Source organism: Canis aureus, chromosome 25 (assembly GCF_053574225.1).
Source record: "Canis aureus isolate CA01 chromosome 25, VMU_Caureus_v.1.0, whole genome shotgun sequence".
NCBI lineage: Eukaryota > Metazoa > Chordata > Mammalia > Carnivora > Canidae > Canis > Canis aureus.
In genome coordinates this window covers 11,917,445-11,938,022 of record NC_135635.1, presented here as the reverse complement: position 1 = coordinate 11,938,022, position 20,578 = coordinate 11,917,445, and the positions used below count along the sequence as shown (strand labels likewise).

The following is a 20,578-nucleotide window of genomic DNA, read 5'->3' as shown; positions in this document are numbered from 1 at the left end:
ATCCTGTGAGAATGGCAGGGTAAGTCTACAGAATCCTTAGTGCAGCTAGTCATAACCGAATTCTGTGTGCACATGGAAATCACGGGGGACTGAAAAGTCCATACCACTACCAGGCAGTTTACTGTGCTCTTGTGCTTTGTGTAATTTGAGTCTATAAGTTTCAATATCCCTTTCCATAAATAAACATTATATCCTCTCCTGATCTGGGCGTTTTTTTTGCATTGATTGCATCATCATTTTGTTGTTAAAGCCACCAGATACGTTCCTTGCAGAGCACTGGAAGCAAGCCAGTTTTTAAAACTAAACATGGATTTTGTTGTTTTTTAAATCAATTTGTTTATGTAAAAAATGATACATGTTTATTTAAAAGAATGTCTAGCATGACAAAGACTAATAGGAGTGGGGGGGGAAGGAGACAAAGAACATTTATTGAGAACTCACTATATGCTAAACATTATCTTAAGTATTTTGTGGACATTAACTCATTCAATTCTCACAGTGGCTTTATGAAGTAAGACTATTACTGCACTCATTTTACAGAGGAGGAAACTGAAAAATAGTTATTAAGTAACTTGCTCAAAACTAAGTATTGAAAGGCAAAGCTATTTCAATCCCCTCCACCCCTAGCTCCTTAGCTTTTCTTTGCTTCTCAGCAAAAATAAAGTTATCATCATCTCAAATTCCACCCCTCAGAAATAATTAAGATTAACATCAGATGAACATCATTTCACAGATTTTTCTCTACATACTTAAAGGTAGAAGGATTGGTAGAAATACTTTTTATAAAATAGGGTTATACTATACATATTATGAAGGAATGAATGAAAGACTACAAATGGATAAAAATTTAAAGCACACCTTGCATGAAGGATTAGGATTAACTTTGTGACTAAAACTTTAAGTAATTTAAAATGGGATTGCTATTGTGATACTTTTAAATTTCTTATTAGTAAAGGCTGCTAACACTTCCTCCAACCCCCTTGGTTTCCACCTCCCAATTTTTGTGGATTACATTATTATTGTCAAAGTGTATTACATTGGATTCTGGTATGTAATTGTAATATCCCCACTATTTCCAATTAGTTTCATGTTGAATGGATTCACTCTTCATCATAAATTCTTTTAATCATGGTGTCTCCACTGCTGAGGTCTTTATGTTGATTCATTGACTGCTTTCATTTATAAGTAGATTTTTCAAGAACTCAGGGGTTTACAATTTTTCGAGTTCATACATGTTTGCCTTTATATTTGAATGAGACCTTGTCTGGTTATAAAATGTTTGGGTCACTTTTTTTCATTCACTTGTAGACATTTTCTCAGGCTATTGAATGTTGCTGTACAAAAGTCTAAAAATAGCTTTTTTAAAATCCCCTGTGAGCATGATCTGCTCTTCCTAACATATGAAGAACTTTGCCTTTATTTTTGAAATTTAACAACCAGAATATATCTAGTTGTCAGTATTCGGAAACAAAATTTTCTGGAATAAGATGTACTCTTTCAATCTGCTAATTATTTTACTATAGTTTTCATTCCAAGGAAATTTTCTTGTACCTTTAAATACTTTCTTGTTTTCTATTCCATGTGTTCATGCACGATTTCAAGTCTGTGGTGCTATTGGCATTTTTCTAATGGTGATGATTTTTTTTTCAGTGACATTTGACTCACTGTGCTAAAACTTTCCTTTATGTCAGCAATTCTCAACTGTCTTCTGTTCCTTTCTTACGTATTATCAGATTTTCAATGGCATCTTTTTGATCCCCAACTTGTTTATTAAGCTCCCCACCCCTGCCATTTTCTTAATTTTAAGAGAAAGGGAGAGGGATAGGTGTAGAGAGCGAGAAGGAGAGAATATTAAGTGGGCTTCACATCCAGCATGGATCCCGATGCAGGGGTTGACACGGGGCTTAATCTCACAACCCTGAGAGTATGACCTGAACCAAAATCAAGAGGCAGAGGCTTAACTGACTGAGCCACCCAGGTTCCCTCAGTCAGGCCTCTTTTTAAATCTCATTCAATTGTCTTATCATTTCATTTTGGAGATGTATCTTAGTGAATCCATGATCTTAATAAGTTGCTCCATATTATAAAGCGCTTGATTGAAGTTTGTTCCTTGGGATATAGTTTCTTTAGGCTGGATGTTTTTTAATTCTGTTTTTGACCACATAGTTATCATGCCGTTTGTTAAATATCATGCTCATTCCTGGACAGCTCTATTGAGACCCTATGATACTGTGATAAAACATGGGTTACTCCTTATTCATTCAACAAGAATTTATTGAGCACACTTCTGCATCCCAGGGCTGTATCAATGAGTAAAACAGAAAAAAAAAAAAAATCCCTGCTTATATTCTGGTGAATAGGGGGAGAGATTGTTGACAAAGAATGATAATAATAATAATGATAATATAATAATAAGCATAGGAAATATATTACATGTTAGAAGGTGATCCGCACTATGGAGGAAAAAAATAGAGCAAAGTAAAGAGAATTGAAAGTACAAAGGTAGAGACAGGTACAAATTGCAACTTTACATAGGTAGTCAGTGTAGGTGTTCTGGTTGTCTATCATTGTATGACAAACTATCCCAAAATTTTAGTGGCTTTAAGTGACAGTCATTTTATATCACATGATTTTGAGGACCAGAAATTTGGGCAGGGTTTCTGTTCTACCGGGTGTCAACTGGGGTCACTCACTGGTTTTCAAATGTTGCCAGGATTGGGCTGAAGAATCTAATATGGCTTCACTGGTCCAAGTGAGTTTAAGATGACATCAGTCACATGCCAGGACTTGGCAGGGATGTTTGGAAGCTCAGTCTCAGCTGAGAGCCTTTCCTTCCCCATGGAGTCTCAGCATGTCTCCAGAGGGTTTGTACCAGGGAAATCAACTTCTTATAAGGAGACTCAGGATTCTAAGAGTCCAAGAAGTTGTCACCCCCAAAGCTAAGCCTGCCATACTTTACTGGTCTAAGCAGTTATAGACCATCCTTAATTCTGTAGGTTGGGAAATAGACTTTCTCCTCAACAGGAGTGTCGGAAAATTTGCAGCCATCTCTTATTCATCTAGTAGGCTTCGTTGGGAATTGACATTTAACCAAAGACTAGAAGGAGATGAGGGAGGTGTCCAGGGAAATGTTTGGGAGATTTGTAGAGAAAGGAAAATACAGTGCAAAATCTCCTAGTCAAGAGTGTGCCAGGTATGTCAGTGTGGCTAAAGAAGAATGAGCAAGGAATGAGTATTATTAAAAGAAAGTAGAGAAATAACAAGAGAGGACAGGTTACTGGCACAACCCGTAAGGTCTTGTAGACATTTAAGGACTTTGGCTTTTACTGAGTGCCTGGTGGATCAGAGGGTTGAGCAGAGATAGGACATGGTATGATTTCACCTTTTAAAAGGTACAATCTAGCCGCTATGTTGAAAATAAACTGTAGCTGGACATTGTTGGGTTCAGGGTCTCCATTTAAGCCTCTCTTATGCTAATTTAAACAATTGAAAATGATGGCCCACATAGAGTAGAAAGTGAGATAGTAAGTAGTGGTTGGATTCTGGATTTAATATGAAGGTTGATACAATAGTATTTTTAACGGCTTGTGGCCTGTGGATGAACTTGAGAGAAGTAAGTGATGGCTCTAAGATTTTAGCCTGAGCAACTGGAAGGATAGGTTTATCATCATCTAAGTAAAGAAGATTCTAAATATGGCAGGTTTAAGAGAAAAATCAAGGGTGCACCTGGATGGCTCAAGTGGCTGAGAGTCTATACATTGGGGAGATAATCAATGTTTTTAATCAATGTTTTTAAAAACATCAACTGAATGAGATCACTGGGAAGGTCTAGATATATTTTAGATATATTAAGAGAGTGGGAAGAAAATGAAATGATAGAAGGGAAACTGAAAAGAAGTGTCGAATGAGGAAAGAGGAAAACAGGGTATGATGAAACAGAGACCAACTGAAGAAAATGTTTCAGTGAAAATGGAACTTCAAAGTCTGTCAAATGCTGCGGATAGGTCAAATAAGATGATGATTAGCAATTGGTGGCTGGACTTAAAAACATACAAGTCACTGGTAACTTTGACAAGAGAGTAATTGGGAACAGAATATAGACAGCTCTTTCAAGGAATTTTGCTGGAAATGACCCAGTGAGAAAAAATTGTAGAGAGAACTGTTGGAATAATGTCCTTGAGTTACACAAGAGGGTATGGGATCTAGTGCAAAATGAAGGACCTGGCTTTAGATGGAAGCTGTAGTAACATGGAGAAGCCAGGGGCACCTGGGTGGCTCAATTGGTTAAGCGTCTGCCTTGGGCTCAGGTCATGATCCCGGGGTCCTGGGATCAAGCCTCACGTTGGGCTCCCTGCTCAGTGGGGAGCCTGCTTCTCCCTTTTCCCCCGCTGGTGCTCTCTCTCACGCTCCCTCTCTCTCTCAAATAAAATCTTTAAAAACAAAAACCTGGAGAAGCCAGAACCTATGGGAGCAGACTCAGGTTTATTATATATTTTAGATAAATGTTTGTGCATAATTCATCAATGATGCCAAAAGTGAACTAAGAGGGTATGTGAATCATATAAACTTATACTATCATCTGTAGTTCTGTGTAGTATTCACTATAGTCTTGCCAGTTTTCCTCTCATTTAAGAACAAAACAAATTACAAAAAAACAAAAACAAAACAAAACAAAAAAAACCTTGCATTACCTTAAAAAAAATGAACTTCTTCTGGTTTGATTTTCGTCCACTATCAATGAGAGTGTATCTTCTTTTGGAATAGAATTTTATTTAGTGTCTTTATAAATAAAATGGACAGAGTTCAAACTCTTCCAAATGTACAGAACACCAAAACACAATTTTCATTCACCAAATTTGAGTGTCTACCATGATCAATCACTGTACTAGGAGACAGAGAGACTATGGTAATAACAGAACTGGTTTTTGCCTTCAGTTTGTTCTGGAATTGCACTATCCAACACTAGCCACTAGTGGCCATCCAAGACTTGAGATGTAACAAGTTCAAGTGGAGATGTGCTGTATGTGAAAAATACATGCTACTTAGTAGGAAAAAGAATGTGCTATTTCACCAACATTTTCATATTGACTACATGTCCAGATGATAATACTTAGGATATATTGGATAAAGTAGAACATACTATTAAATGGCTGGCTTAGTCAGTAGAGCATGCAACTCTGTATCTCAAGGTTGTGAGTTTGAGGCCAACATTGGGTGTAGAGATTACTTAACATCTTAAAAAAATTCGTTTAAATTATTTTCAAGTGCTTTTTACTGTTGTGTGATTACTAAAAAATCTTAAAATTATGTGATTGCATTATATTCGTTCACACTGTTCTAAAAGATTAAAACATTTGTTACCAGTTAAGTGACCCTATTAATAGATTTTAAGTGCTAAAGTACAGGCAAAGCACAAGTCAGTTTTTGCTAATTTTCACAGATAAATTTTTTTAAACTACTCGGGGCACCTGGGTGGCTCAGTGGTTGAGTATCTGTCTGACTTTGGCTCAGGGTGTGATCCTGGGTTCCAGGATCAAGTCCCGCATTGGGCTCCACGCAGAGTCTGCTTCTCCTTCTGCCTATGTCCCTGCCTCTCTGTGTCTCTCGTGAATAAATAAAATCTTTTTTAAAAAAATTAAGAAAAAATGGGACGCCTGGGTGGCTCAGAAGTTGAGCATCTGCCTTCAGGTCAGGTCATGATCCTGGCTCTGGAGATCAAGTCCCGCATTTGGCCCCCTAAGAGGAGCTCGCTTCTCCCTCTGCCTGTGTCTCTGCTTCTCTGTCTCTCATGAATAAATACAATCTTTTTTAAAAATTAAGAAAAAATAAACTTAACTACTCAAAATATTTTTTTAAAAAAATAATGTAAAGGTAGAGTAACCCTAAAGGAACAATATTCAGACAGATCAATCTCACAAAAATATTATTTTACTAGTATTAACTATACAAAAATGATCTTTTAATCAAAAAAATATATTTTGCAACAACATGGATAGAACTAGAAAGTATGATGCTGAGCGAAATAAGTCAGTCAGGATAGGCAAATACCATATGATCTCACTCATATGTAGAATTTAAGACACAAAACAAGTGAGCAAAGGAAAAAAAAGAGACAACCCATGCAACAGAATATTAACTATAGAGAACAAACTGATGGTTACCCAAGGGATGTGGGGGGGCGGGATGGGTGAAATAGAAGATGAGGCTGGATGAAAGAAAATAGCTTGTTTTTCAAGACCTAATTTTGTCTGTAAAATGACATAGAAGCTATCTTGATAATTTCATAATCTAAATAAAATTCAAAGATCCTATTAAAAACTTTAACAATTTGCCATTTACTTTGATGCCTGAGGTATACCAGGTTTTTTGTCCACAATTTAATGCCCCTTAGAGCAAATTAAATTACACTTAACTAGCAAAATGGGCAAAGTGGTTATATACTGTGAAGTTAAAACTCATTACTTATGCATTTATATTTCAGAAGCCTGTGTGCTAACCTCTCCATAAGTACATTACTATGAAATATGCAGCTATAAAAAATGAGGTGGATCTAATGTATTGACAAGGAAAAATCTACCCCACCACTTCTAACATAACCTGATGTGTTCCCTTTCCTCCGAGCAGCCATTCTTCAAGGGAAAGCCATCTTTAAGTTTGAGCAAATCTTCACGGTCTGAGCAACTGTTAGTTTTATCACCTTTGCAAAGTGACTGTTTTAGGCACAGATATTATTATGGCAATGAGAGCAAGTAGAACCTTCCACTTACAGAAAAAGACATATATTTCTACCTCTGGTTGTCATTGCGATCTGGATGTTAGCCGTCACTTTGTGGCCATGTGGTGAGACCAAGCTCATATGGAGAGAACGGTAATGGAAAAATAGGACCCAGGTTCCTGACAACATTGTTCAGCTGCAGAAATACCCGACTCCAGAAACTGCCCACTGCCCAGGCTCCTGGTTATCAAGCATCCCAATCCTAAAGATTCTAAAATTGTTTCTGATTGCTAGAATAATTCAGACACACAACTTGAAGAAATTAAATATTTATGGAGTACATGTTTATTTAGCAACAGGAATACAGGTTCTCAAGAAAAAATGAACTCAACTCCCCCGATACAGAACAAAGCAACTTTCTGTTATTCTCAGATTACATCCAAGTCTATAATCTTATTCCCCTTTAATAAATTTTAAGATACACAAAATACTTGGAGGAAGATATCCAAATTATCCTAAAATCATAACATTTTAAGGTAAAAGGCAGTTTAAAGGAAGTAATTTCTACATATCACAGTACACCAATAGGATTTCCTGCAGCTTTCAAACCATTAACTACTCAAAATATTAATATCTTTATGCAAAATGCCTGTGAAAAATGGAAACACCTGCAACCTTTTCCAGTTTCTGATTTCAGGAACAGGTGCAAACCACCATCTCCTTCACAGATCTTCTGGTATAACATCCATCAAAAACCATTTGGTCCAGCTCTCAGACACTGATGACAATGCATATTATGCATGTGGGTTCTGCTAAGTCTTGAATGGATGACATATTCTATAGGTATACAACAAGCCCTGAATTATTTTTGCACGACATTCCAATATTCCCTGAAGAGATTTTACACAAAGTTGAAAACAGCTATTTACTATCATAGTCAAAGTCAATTTACTTTTTAAATGGAATATAATACTCTTGTGTTCTCTTCATGTTTTAAAGGAGTTGCTATGGTATTATGTGTGTGAATATGCTTACAAATTCAGATTGTATATATTAACCAAACATAGGCAAAGGCTCCACATCCATTCTTTTTTCTTTAAGATTTTCTCTATTTATCCATAAGAGACACAGAGAGAGAGTGAGGCAGAGATGCAGGCAGAGGGAGAAGCAGGCTCCCTGCGGGGAGCCCAACGTGGAACTCGATCCCAGGACTCCAGGAACATGACCTGAGCCGAAGGCGGATGCTCAACCGCTAAGCCACCCAGGCATCCCTCCACCTCAGTTCTTCAGTTTGATACTAAAATATCTGACCATAGACCTTCCAAATAGCATTCACAGTATTGGTAGTAAGAGAAATTTTCATTTCTTTTTTTTTTTCCCCTATTTTTGCAAAGGCACTCTATTGTCTGAATACTGAGTTTATAGAAAATTCTAAAGAAATAATCCCAGGAGACATTTGGAATTATTGGTAGAGATGAGGTAACAATACATTGTTTTCCATTTAAAAGTAAATTTGACATTTATTTTAATCAATTTTAAATTGTGACTAGTCTAACATGCTATTCCACATTCTTCTCATGGTTCTATAATTTCTAGATATTTGAATTAACATCATATTCACTTCTGGTTTAAAAAAAAAAATTCCTGTGCCACCTCTTAGACTTAAGTTTATATAACTTGGTTTTAGAAATCTGGTTTCATGTTCAGTGAATTAGGAAAGAGCAAACATCAGAACAACTTAGCCAGACTTTAAGAGGCAAAAAAAGGGTTGCTTTGGCAATGTAAAAAAGGATAACTGTTACAGTACAAATCATTATTAAATCTACTTTTATTAAATATTAAAATGCAATAAGGCAACTTGTTTTAAGACACTTAAAAGTACATTTAATAAATGGATAACTGGCCCCATACCTGACATATTGCACCTCTACTATCCTTCTCTATTTACTCTAAGGAACCAAAAAAGTCTTTTAAAACAACAACACAAATCCATGATCTTTCTAAAACACTTCAAAGATGTTCTGATTACTAAGGTATTTATTACTTACAATACAAACTTCTGAAAGACACGGAATAGTTTCTTTCCAGGCTTTTCTCGTCAATGTGTTTCTCCTGTCTCCTATTCTCTTGAATCTATTTATAAATAACAGTTCTACTGAAAGTATGCCTACTGGGGAATCAATAGATGTGATTTATTATGTAGGCTGCTATTCAAGGCAGTGATTCCCAAATCTGGCTTCCTATCAGTATCATCTGGAAAACTTCTGTAATAGATTCCGGGAACCCCTTCAGACCTAACCAAGCCCTCCCCTCCACCTCGGCCTCCCCTGTGAAGCCATGTGGTCAGTCTTGCATAATCCAACAACTAGCATGACCAAAAGGACATTACAAAGGAGGGTTCTTTGTTATCGTGTTTCTGTAGGTCTTAGCTCACAAACTGGGATCCAGTAAAGAAATACAATGTTGAATCATTATCACTAAATTTAGATCAGTGAGTAGAATGACCAGAACAGTATTAATTGACAAATCAAACTATGCTGCCTGCCTCCATAAAAGCCACTACCCTTCCTGAGTCCAGAGGGCCTTGCCAACTGAAAACAGAGGGCAGGCAGACAGTGGCACAGGGTGGGGGGCTACAACTCAAAAAGTGACAGTTTCCACTGCATTTCTCTCCACCTCCACTTCTCGATTTTCCCACTCTCATTCCATCTTTTCTCTTACTCTGCCTTTTGCCATTCTCACTTTTATTCCCTTCTCTTTCCCCACTTTTCTCACTTGCTCTTTTTTCCTTCCTTTTATTTTTGATCATTCATTTATAATCACTCCTTTCTTCTCTGCTTTCTCTTCTTTAAAAACTCCTCCTTACATAATATAAACAAATTCTTACCGGAGATATAATACATGTCAGAAAACATTCACCTTACTAAGGAAACAGAATAATCTGTATAGAAGGCAACATGGCAAAACAGAACTTCAACACTAGTGGCTCATGTGGCATGTATTAGCCATGCAGAATGCATTCAAATCCATTCACTCTGTTGAATCACAAAAATGTCCTGACTTATGACTTCTGAGACTCATGAGGTTGGAAGAGCATATTGTTTACAAACCTAAGGCACAGAGAAGGTGAAAGGATATGCCTGAGGCCCCAAACCAAGAGAAGAATCCAAATATAATACACAGCCTGGTTTCCTTGCCATTATACCAGTAACATGTGACAGGAGGAAAATGAAAGAGTAATGACTAAGTGATAATGTTCTTTCAGTTTCTAAAGTATCCAAAAGATAACTGGGTTAACCTTATACATTATGAACTATTCTTCACGGGGGGGGGGGGGGGGGGAGGAGTTATGTATTGCTTTAAAATGTAAATCATAATATATTTTCTAAAGGTTTCCAAATTCTTTTAAGATGGCTACTTCATATAAATGAAATTTGACTATATTTTAAAGTCATTCCACTTTGGTAATACTGTAGCCCAGAGATAGTTCTGAGGTCAGAATTGTTCTAACACAAGGACTCAAAGAATATATAATGTAATTTATATGAACTGCATAGATATACTGTTTTATGAAAAGAAATATAATATGTTTTCTAAGTTGTTCTATAACTTAATCCTCATTAATGCTGAGAATTGCATCTCTTATTAAAGAATTCTCAAAGACAAAGTTACCTTATCTAAAGATAAATTCAGAAAACTCATTTTCTACTGTTACAGATTTTCTATGATATCCTAAATCTTAGGTAAATACAGTCCTGAAGTAGAAAGTTTTCACCATATCCCAATTTATGGTAAAATGCCTAATTAGGTCAGGTCTGAATAAACCAGATGAAGAACCTTCTAACTGATCCATAATGTGGAATGTCTGACAACATGAGACCAGAATATAAAATCCAGTTGAAGTAAATCATGACCATACTCTACATAGCCCCAATCTTCTAGTAGAGCCCCTGGGGCTGCGATTCTCTGTTCACTGAGAAAATTAAACCTAAGAAACTTACTAATAATATAAATTCATATCTTACCAATAACTCCAATTCCGCTAATATTTCAGAATCACATTTATAATCTACCAACTGTGCCAAGAATTATGTTATCCTAACTTCAACCTTCAAGTTGGCAAAATGATTCCTAGTCGTTCCCAAACTAGCTGATATCAAAATCATCTGAGATGCTTATTAAAAATAGAATCATAAGATGACTTTTTTTTTTGTACCCTAATTCTAACACTGGAGACAATTAAGGAAATTTGCTTAGCAATAGATAATAAATGAAGTCAAAGGAGGCATGATGTCATTGTAGTTACCAAAGTACTCATAGTGGTGAAATAACAGGCTTTCTGGCATTTTCTTTAAAATACTTCAGCAAAGGAAAAAAGAATAGATGATACAAATATGGTAAGATATTTAAGTGTCTGATCTGGGTGATGAGTACCAATGTACTGTTCTACTTTGGTGTAGTTTTAAAATCTCTTCATTAAAAAAAAGTTTGCAGACCCTATCCTAGACACAGTGCACAAGTAGTCTAAGGTAAAGCCCAGAGATCCATGCTCAACAAGCTCCCCACAAGAGTCTAATATAGACAGGCAAAGTTCTCTTTTGGGGACCATTAGAAATGATCTTATATATACCCTCCAAACTTCAAAATTCTAGGATTCTCATTTTCTACTCAGTAAACTCAATTTCAGCACAGTTCACAAGTTCTTATATTCACTATGGCATTCTGCCAAAAACATACAGATTGTGTTCTCTAAACGCATCTGTTCGAAGAGTGCTGGGCTGGTTATCAACTTCTAATTTGCCTTTTTTACACATTTCTCTCTCAATTTGCCCTGACTGAACTGCAAAAGATAGGGGACAGCTGTACTGGCCATGTCTTTCTGCATATGCCATGTCTCCACAGAGGGTACTCTACCTTTATATATAAAGCCGATCACCACTATTTTCATAGAAGTGTTTTTTTTCCCCTTCATGATTTTTCCTTCTCTATTTAAGCATTAAAATATCAAAAAGGAAAAAGAAGAATAACCCATACAGCACTTCGTAAAATGAGATATATATGCCACAGCACAGTACATGCTAAGTACTCAGAATCTACAGTTAGAGAGCAGTCAAGAACACTAAGTAATATTTTTCTTATCTTCAAGATTGAAAAAAAGTCTTAAGTGATGTTCAAAAAAGGAAGATATGCACATTAACCCAATCGAAACTACTTTTTCTATACCCAGATACAACAATCTTCTTAACCCAAATCATCCATGAAAGTTATCTGACTTAAAGTAAGGCTCTCTACATTTTGCTTCTTCAAAAGTATCTTGCAAAGCCATTCTGAGGTAGAAGAAAAAAGTTTAAATGGACCACTTTTTTCTGCTTCATTGTAACTAAAACTACTGTTCACAGGAAGTTTATAGCTTATGCCTTTTGGTCCATCACATTTTCCACTATCATCTAAGTATTCTAGTTAAGTTCTCACTTTATGATCAGCATATTTTTTGCTTCCAGAATGCCCAGTAAAGCTGAAAATTTTCACTTACAGTGATGAAAATTTCCAAAAATATCTGTTTAACAATCTCAGATCTGAGTTTTGGCAAGACAGGTTAGCATATACAAACGAAAATACTACATTTCACAAACACACACAGACTAAAACTTCAACATTTTTATGGTTTTCCCACTTTCTTATACAGCTCAATTTTAAATGTGCAGCTTACTTATAATCTAATTTTAAACATGATTGTCGCAGGAATATTTTAAAACAGAGATGAAATGTATAAAGGCACACATCGATTGTCAATAGTTACATCGGTTACATCACATTGCTTTAGAAACAGAACCTGTTCTGCTCCTGTAAACTTTTTGTCACACATTTAAAGTGAGGTTAGTGCTGACATAAAATTATTGCTATACTCACAGTTTGAGTGTTTTCACTGTGTATGAGGTACATTTTCTCTGTCCATACACCCCTACTGTTCCTACTTACTGCAGAAGAGTGAACCAAAGTCTGTAGGGTACAAATCATTCAATAATATTTTCACCAATACTGGACTGACAGCAAATAACATTACAAAACATCAGAGATCAAAAACGTCTTCTTGTTGGGGTCCAAGACGTTAACTTATTCTTCATTACATAAATATATGCTCATTTAACTTCTTCAGGAAAAACAATTATTCTGAACATAAATAATTCCTTCCTGAACACTTCATCCAAGACTATTCCTTCACACATGCCCTCTGACATTTTGTTGTTTTAATTCATTCGATGTAATGGTCACCGAGGATCACCTTTCCTTTGGTGGTCTATCATAATGATCTTGTATGCTTTTTGTTAGCTGTTTGATAAATATTTTGTAAATTTTTCCGCAGTAAGTATGGACTGTCTTTTGTAGTTCCAGTTCTAAAGGTTTTAATAAGGAACGGATGTTGTCATCTTTAAAAGAACACTAGAGAAAGAAAAAAGACAAAGATATATATATATAAACTCAATTATACTCCAAACAACTTCTTCAATATTGACAACTTTCATTTAGTCTCACAAAAAGTACATAAGCTCAACAAATATTTTCAATGAATTATGATCTCACATGAGAGGAGGGAGAAAGTCACAGTAAATCACAGGGGGCATTAGGGAAAGTTTTTCTGAGAAGAGCTAATAGAGGAACAGCATCCCAAGCCAAGGCAAAAGCATGTGCAAGGGCAAAGAAGGCCCAGAGACACTGACTGGTAGGAGATGATGATCGAAAGCTCTGAAGGTATCTGAGAGACACTTAAGGAAAGCCAAAAATAGGGATTCCCTGGGTGGCGCAGCGGTTTAGCACCTGCCTTTGGCCCAGGGCGCGATCCTGGAGACCCAGGATCAAATCCCACATCGGGCTCCCGGTGCATGGAGCCTGCTTCTCCCTCTGCCTATGTCTCTGCCTCTCTCTCTCTCTCTCTGTGTGACTATCATAAATTTAAAAAAAAAAAAAAAAAAGATTTAAAAAAAAAAAAGGGAAAGCCAAAAATCACTCCGTTAAGTGTTGAGGCTGGACTACAAAGAACTGAGAGAGAGGCATAAAGTGGAAGAAGACAAAATGACAGCACAGTTCAGGGGTTCCCAAAGAGCCTTAACTATACAAAGTGGTCCCACAGGTAAATGCATTTGGAAGCTGCTACACACCGTGCACTCTTCATGGGAACTCACACCAGCACATGAAAAGCTATAAACAGTAAAATGAAAAACACATGTTCCTGAATGTTTTTGGCCCATTAGTTCCAAAATATATTTTGACCAGAATCCTTTTTTACTGTGAAATATATAATATCCCAGAAAATATATTTTGCAAAATAGCTTGTGATTTTAGTATTTTCAACCAGCTATACTTTTTGATTTGGCATTTGCAATTAGACATATTTTCAATCAGAAAGATAGATGGGGCTTAAAAATAGAACATTTTATGTGTTTGGAGTCAGTGAAAAAAGGAAGCTCCTGAAGGAAATGCAGAACCTAAAATCTCAGAGGGCTCAAAATGACTTGAGGGTTTCCCCAAGGTTCACTACCATGACACTGAGGGAGAGGAAAGGAAAGTGCCATTGGAATCACAAGTAAGTGAGTCTATGGGAAAAGCCATAGCCAATCTTTGGAGAACAGGATAAACTTAGATGATAATTTGTAACATGGCTTTTATCAATGTAAAGATATAAAGAGATGCTGAATCTCCGTCTCTCTTTAGAAAGAAAACTATGATCATTAACTGGCTGAAACCATCACTCTTTGGGGTGACTTTTAAAACTTCATCAGATACACTGAAGATAAACATTGTTAAGATTTAAAAAAAAAGGAGCGCCTGGGTAGCTCAGTCAGTTAAGCATCTGCCTTTGACTCAGGTCATGATCCCAGGGTCCTGAGATGGAGCCCCTCATTGGGCTCCCTGCTCAGCGGGGAGACTGCTTCTCCCTCTCCCTGCTTGTGCTCTATTAAATAAATAAAATCTTAAGGAAAAAAAAAAAAAAAGATTAGGGACGCCTGGGTGGCTCAGCGGTTGAGCGCCTGCCTTCAGCTCAGGGAATGATCCTGGAGTCCTGAGATCGAGTCCCCCATTGGGTTCCCTGCATGGGGTCTGCTTCTCCCTCTGCCTGTGTCTCTGCCTCTCTTTCTCTTTGTCTCTCATGAATAAATAAATAAAATCTTAAAAAAGAAAAGATTAAAAAAAAAGAAGGGATCCCTGGGTGGCGCAGCGGTTTGGTGCCTGCCTTTGGCCCAGGGCGCGATCCTGGAGACTCGGGATCGAATCCCACGTCGGGCTCCCGGTGCATGGAGCCTGCTTCTCCCTCTGCCTGTGTCTCTGCCTCTTTCTCTCTCTCTCTCTCTCTCTCTCTGTGACTATCATAAATAAATAAAAAATAAAAAAAAGAAAAGAAAAGAAAAGAAAAGAAAAGAAAAGAAAAGAAAAGAAAAGAAAGGATGCTTAACTAGGAAAAATGTAATGAAAATAATACTAATTGGTACGTAAGTATCTGGGAAAACTATTAAAAGCTAGACTTTTTAAATATTATACACAGACACACTAAAATGTATTTGGGGTTAAAAGTGGCAGCCATGCTGAAAAAGGCAGACTCTATCAAGGTTTATCACCTCTATCAAGTGACTGTCAAGTAATATCTCAATGTGTACAAGAAACATTCTTGCGCAATTGTCGTTGAGAGGCTGATAACAATGGGAAGACTAAATTATCATCTTTTTCTTACTAAGCAATGCCATTCACATAATCTACAGCAGAGCTGTGCAGGACATAACTTGCATCTAGGTATTGCCCTTCCCAGAAGCCACATGTGGCCTCACCTGACTGCAGGCCTTTTTCCACACTGCATGCAATGCCTGACTCATCTTCACTTTTCCTTCTCTGCCTGGTACTCATTCTTACAGCTCAGTTCAAATGTCAGCACTTCTGAGATGCCTTTCCTGACTCAGGAAAAGGAAGGAGTTAATCACTCCTTCACTGGCACAGTACCCAGTACACAAACTTTTAAGAAGGTCATGCTTTATATATAAGACTGTCAGTTGAAAGGCAGAGAATAAGTACTGAGCTAGTTAAAATGGCCAGTTAGATAATCTAAGGCATCTTCAAAGAATTGAACATGTTTTAAAAATATGGTAGAATGGCAGTTCAATCCAACAAATGCTATGAGCTAACTACATACAAGAAGGTACAACAGTATACCCTAAAACCACTATTTCACTTTCCATTGTTTCAGTTCCCTGCAGCCAACTGCAGTCTGGAAGCTGATGATCCTCCTCCTGACATATTGTGACAAGGTCAACAGTAGCCTACTCTATGTTACAATGCCTACATCATTCACCTCACTTCATCTCATTACGTAGGCATTTTATCATCTCACATTGTCACAAGAAGGATGAGTATAGGACAATAAACTATTTTGAGAGGGGCCACATTCACATAACTTTTATTACAATATATTGTTATAACTATTCTACTTCATTATTAATTATTGTTCTTAACCTCTTATGTGTCTAATTTATAAATTAAATTTTATCATAGATATGTATGAATAGAAAAAAAAACATAGTACATATAGGGTTCAGTACTATCTGTAGCTTCAGACATCCACTAGGGGGCTTGGAACGGATAAGGGCAGGGTGGGGAGGTGGGGGACACCACGGTAGCACAGGAGGGAAACACTCAGGGCGACTCCATTGCAGAGATAGTTATGCAAATATAAGCAGGATGTGAAGTAAATCAAAGTTAACACAGAACCACCAAGAAATGTAATTCAGAATGATATACATGAAGCAGAAAATACCTTATAGAGCAATAAAATGTTTTGTTTCCATTTTGCATTAGCAATTTTTAATCTTAATATTTGTATTCACTCAACAACTAATATTTAACAAATATGTATGGACTGTAAAACTTGATTTGCTGGAAGACACAGCCATGCATTTACATTTTAAAGATGGTTCATATCCTTTATAATTCATATTGTTCATTGCATTCGATGGCTATGACTAAGCTTCTGTCTGCAACTTGCATAAATACCCTTGTCTGCATACATTGCTTTTAAAAATTACACTTCCCGTTGAATTATAGATAAGAAGATAAAAACACTAACCAAGAGCACCATAAAAGACTGATTAACTTCATTAAATTGAAAAATGGAAAGATATAGCTATAGTTAATACAGATTCAAAACAAATAAATAATCAGTTCAGTTTTTGAAATCATTTTAAAAGATTTTTTTAAATCAAGTGTAATTAGCTAAAAGCCATTATTCAGCTATTTAAAGGTATACATTTACAAAGATCAAAGAAAAGATTAGATAAAAATAGTGAAATTTAATTCCTTAATAATGGATTTTCTTAATGCTCAAAGGAAACAAAGAAGTCATATTTTTATAGGAATCCATTTCTTTCCTATTCTGCAGTCTCAGAACCCCAAAAGTACTTTTCTTCATTTTTATCACCTTTTGACAACCCATGATATAGCATTATTAATAGACAAAATTGATTTCTGGGGGCATATAAGGTCTGCTATATTAAAATGAACATCAACACTAAATTTTATAATTCTTCAGTGAGTGTAGCTATATCATGATAAACTGATTATACAGAAACTATCTGTCAAGTTTACAGGAGAAGAAACTTAGCAAATAATACACAAAATGGTAGCCTACAATGCCATTAGCACTTTGTCTACCACCAAGTTTGAGAAATACTGATTTCCAGGAAAAAATTTCAATTCCTTATCATTGCAGATCACCGTAACACAACATATCATTACCACATTGATCCCAGCCCAACCACTGCCTACCTTTATCTAGCACTCTACTCCAAATGAACTCAGGCATGGACCTCCACACCTGAACTCTCTAAGACTTTTCATGAAAAAAGTGTTTTTTGTTTTGAAAATCCCTCAGCCTTTTTCTCAGGCAGTACTCTGTCCAGATAGACCCTGCTCCTGGAAAACTCTTCCTCATTCAAGGCATACTTCAAAGGCTTCCTCTGAGTGAGGTGCAAGGCTTTCCCTGGCCTTTCAAGGCAAACAAAGCTCTTATACTCTTACAGTTCTAGTAGAGTCTCTGCCACAATGTATTATAGTTAAATATTTTCATCCCCATTCCTATTAATGAGGCTGTACTAGACCAGTCATTAGCAATAAAAAGAACAAGAATCTATAAAATAGAGGTAATCAGCTCTTCTCCTGACTCCCATACTTAAATCAAACTAGCACTCCCCTATTATTTATGTTCTGTCTTCATGTCCACACAAGATTAGGCACAGTCTAGCAAAAACAAAGAGTCCATCTGCATGAGAGATATGTGATCACATACACTTCTCCCCAGGTATCAGAGAATTAACTGCATAGACAATGAGGAATATAGCTCATTAAGCAAAATCATAAATCCAATCTTCATTTGGATTTGCCCTAAGTTTTGGTCCACAACACATTCATGGATACCTGGTTCATGCATCAAAGTAGAGGTATGTAAAGCATAGTCATCTCTCCCTGTCAACCCACCTTAACTACACAAAAGGATGGTAAGAACAAGGAAATACAAAAGAAGAACAGCTATCTTGGGCAAAAGTGGGAAAGGAGTAGCATAATTTTCTCAAACTCAATATAAAGCAGATGCTAAAAAGAGGAAACCACATTTACAAAGGCAACAAGATAAAATACCTAAGCATAAACATAAGATATTTTCAAAGTTTAAATTAAGAAATCTATTAAACATTCCCAAAAGACACAAATGGAAAGATAGCCCATGTTCTTAAGATGTCTCAACAACCAAATGTCTCAACACCATCAAAATGTCAGCAGCTCCTAAGTCAATACAAGAAACTGATTCACTCCCAATAAAAATACAAAGGTTTTTATGTAGTTAAATGAGTTAATATATGTAAAAAAATAAATATACAATAGCTAGGAAAACACTAATAGTAGGCTCTGAAATGGGAGTAACTGTACCAGTTATTAAAACATAGTACAACACCTTTATAACTAAAATAATATGGCATTAGTACAGATAGATCGATGGAACAAAACAGAAAATTCAGAAATTGCAAATGGAGCTCTAGTATATGACAGTATCTCAAATCTTTGGGTTAAAGATAGACTTAAATAAATGGGTATTGGCATTCTTTTCAAGTGCATGTTGAACGTTTTCCAGAATAGACCACATACTGGGTCACAAATAGCCCTCAACAAGTACAAAAAGATCAAGATCATTCCATGCATATTTTCAGACTACAACGCTATGAATCTTGAAGTCAATCACACACACACACACAAAAAAAAAACAATTGGAAAGACAGAACAGCCTACTGAAGAATGAATGGGTTAGCCAGGAAATAAAGAATTTTAAAAATACATGGAAGCAAATGTAAATGAAAACACAACAGTCCAAAACAGTTGGGCTGCAGTAAAGACAAGTCCTAAGAGGGAAGTAAACTGCAATACAGGCCTACCTCAAGAAGTAAGGAGTCTCAAATATACAACCTAACCTGACACTTAGAGGAGCTAGAAAAGAAACAGTAAATAATGCCTAAAGCCAGCAGAAAGGGAAATAATAAAGATCAGAGCAGAAATAAACAAAAAAATAGTAGAACAGATCAACAAAACTAAGAACTGGTTCTTGGAAAGAATTAATAAAACTGATAAACCTCTAGCCAGACTTATCAAAAAGAGAAAGACCCAAATAAATAAAATTATGAAAGAAAGAAGAGAGAGCACAACCAACACCACAGATATATAAATAAGCATAAGAAAATATTACGAAAAATTATATGCCAATAAACTGGGCAATCTGGAAGAAATGAATAAATTCCTAGAAACACAAAAACTACCAAAACTGAAATAGGAAGAAATAGAAAATTTGAACAGATCTATAACCACCAAAGAAATTGAATCAGTTATCAAAAATCTCTCAACAAACAAAAATTCAGAGCCAGATGGCCTTGCAATTCTACCAGACATTTAAAGAATTAATAGCTATTCTTCTCAAATTGTTCCAAAAACAAATGGAAAATTTCCAAACTCCTTCTGAGACTAGCATTACCTTGATTCCAAAACCAGACAAAAATCCCACCAAAACAGAGAACTACAGGCCAATACCTCTAATGAATATGGATGCAAAAATTCTCAACAAGATGCTAGCAAATCAAATCCAATAGTTCGTTGAAAGAATCACTCACCACAATCAAGCAGGATTTAATCCTGGGATGTAATGGTCATACAATGTTTGCCTATCAATCAACGCGATATACCACATTAATAAAAAAAAAAGTGTAAGAATCATATGATTCTCTCAACAGATGCAGAAAAAAATATTTACCAAAATACAGCATCCATTCTTGATAAAAACTCTCAGGGTGCCTGGCTCAGTCGGCTGGGTATCTGACTTGATTTTGGCTCAGGTCATGATCTCAGGGTTGTAAGATCAAGCCCCGTGTCAGGTGCGGAGCCTGCTTGTCCCTCTTTCTCTGCTCCTCTCCCCACACTTACTATCTTTAAAACAAATAAATAAATAAATAAACAAATAAAATCTTTTAAAAAATAAAAAACAAAAAAACCTCTCAACAAAGTAGGGATAGATGGAACATATCTCAACATATTAAAGGCTATATACAGAAGATTAATAGCTAATATCTTCAGTGAGGGAAAACCAGGAGCTTTCCCTCTATGGTCAGGAACAAGACAGGGATTTCCGCTTTCACCATTACTATTTAACATAGTGCTGGAAGTCTTAGCCTCAGCAATCAGACAACAAAAAGAAATAAAAGGCATCCAAGGAGGCAAGGAAGAAGTCAAACTTTCACTATTTGCAGACAACATAGATACTCTATGTAGAAAACCCAAAAGACTCCACCA

General features: G+C 36.2%; 1 protein-coding gene across 3 annotated transcripts in view; it reads right to left on the bottom strand.

Annotated features, from left to right (window-relative positions):
- Nucleotides 1-7,033: 7,033 nt before the first annotated feature.
- The window catches only part of GXYLT1 (glucoside xylosyltransferase 1), a 55,603-nt gene continuing 42,058 nt past the window's right edge, over nucleotides 7,034-20,578 (bottom strand). For all 3 annotated transcript variants that reach the window (XM_077870434.1, XM_077870435.1, XM_077870436.1), the window contains one exon: nucleotides 7,034-13,156. In XM_077870434.1, coding sequence (XP_077726560.1) covers nucleotides 12,995-13,156 — 162 coding nt within the window. In that variant the 3' untranslated portion in view covers nucleotides 7,034-12,994. The remainder of the gene's footprint in view (nucleotides 13,157-20,578) is intronic.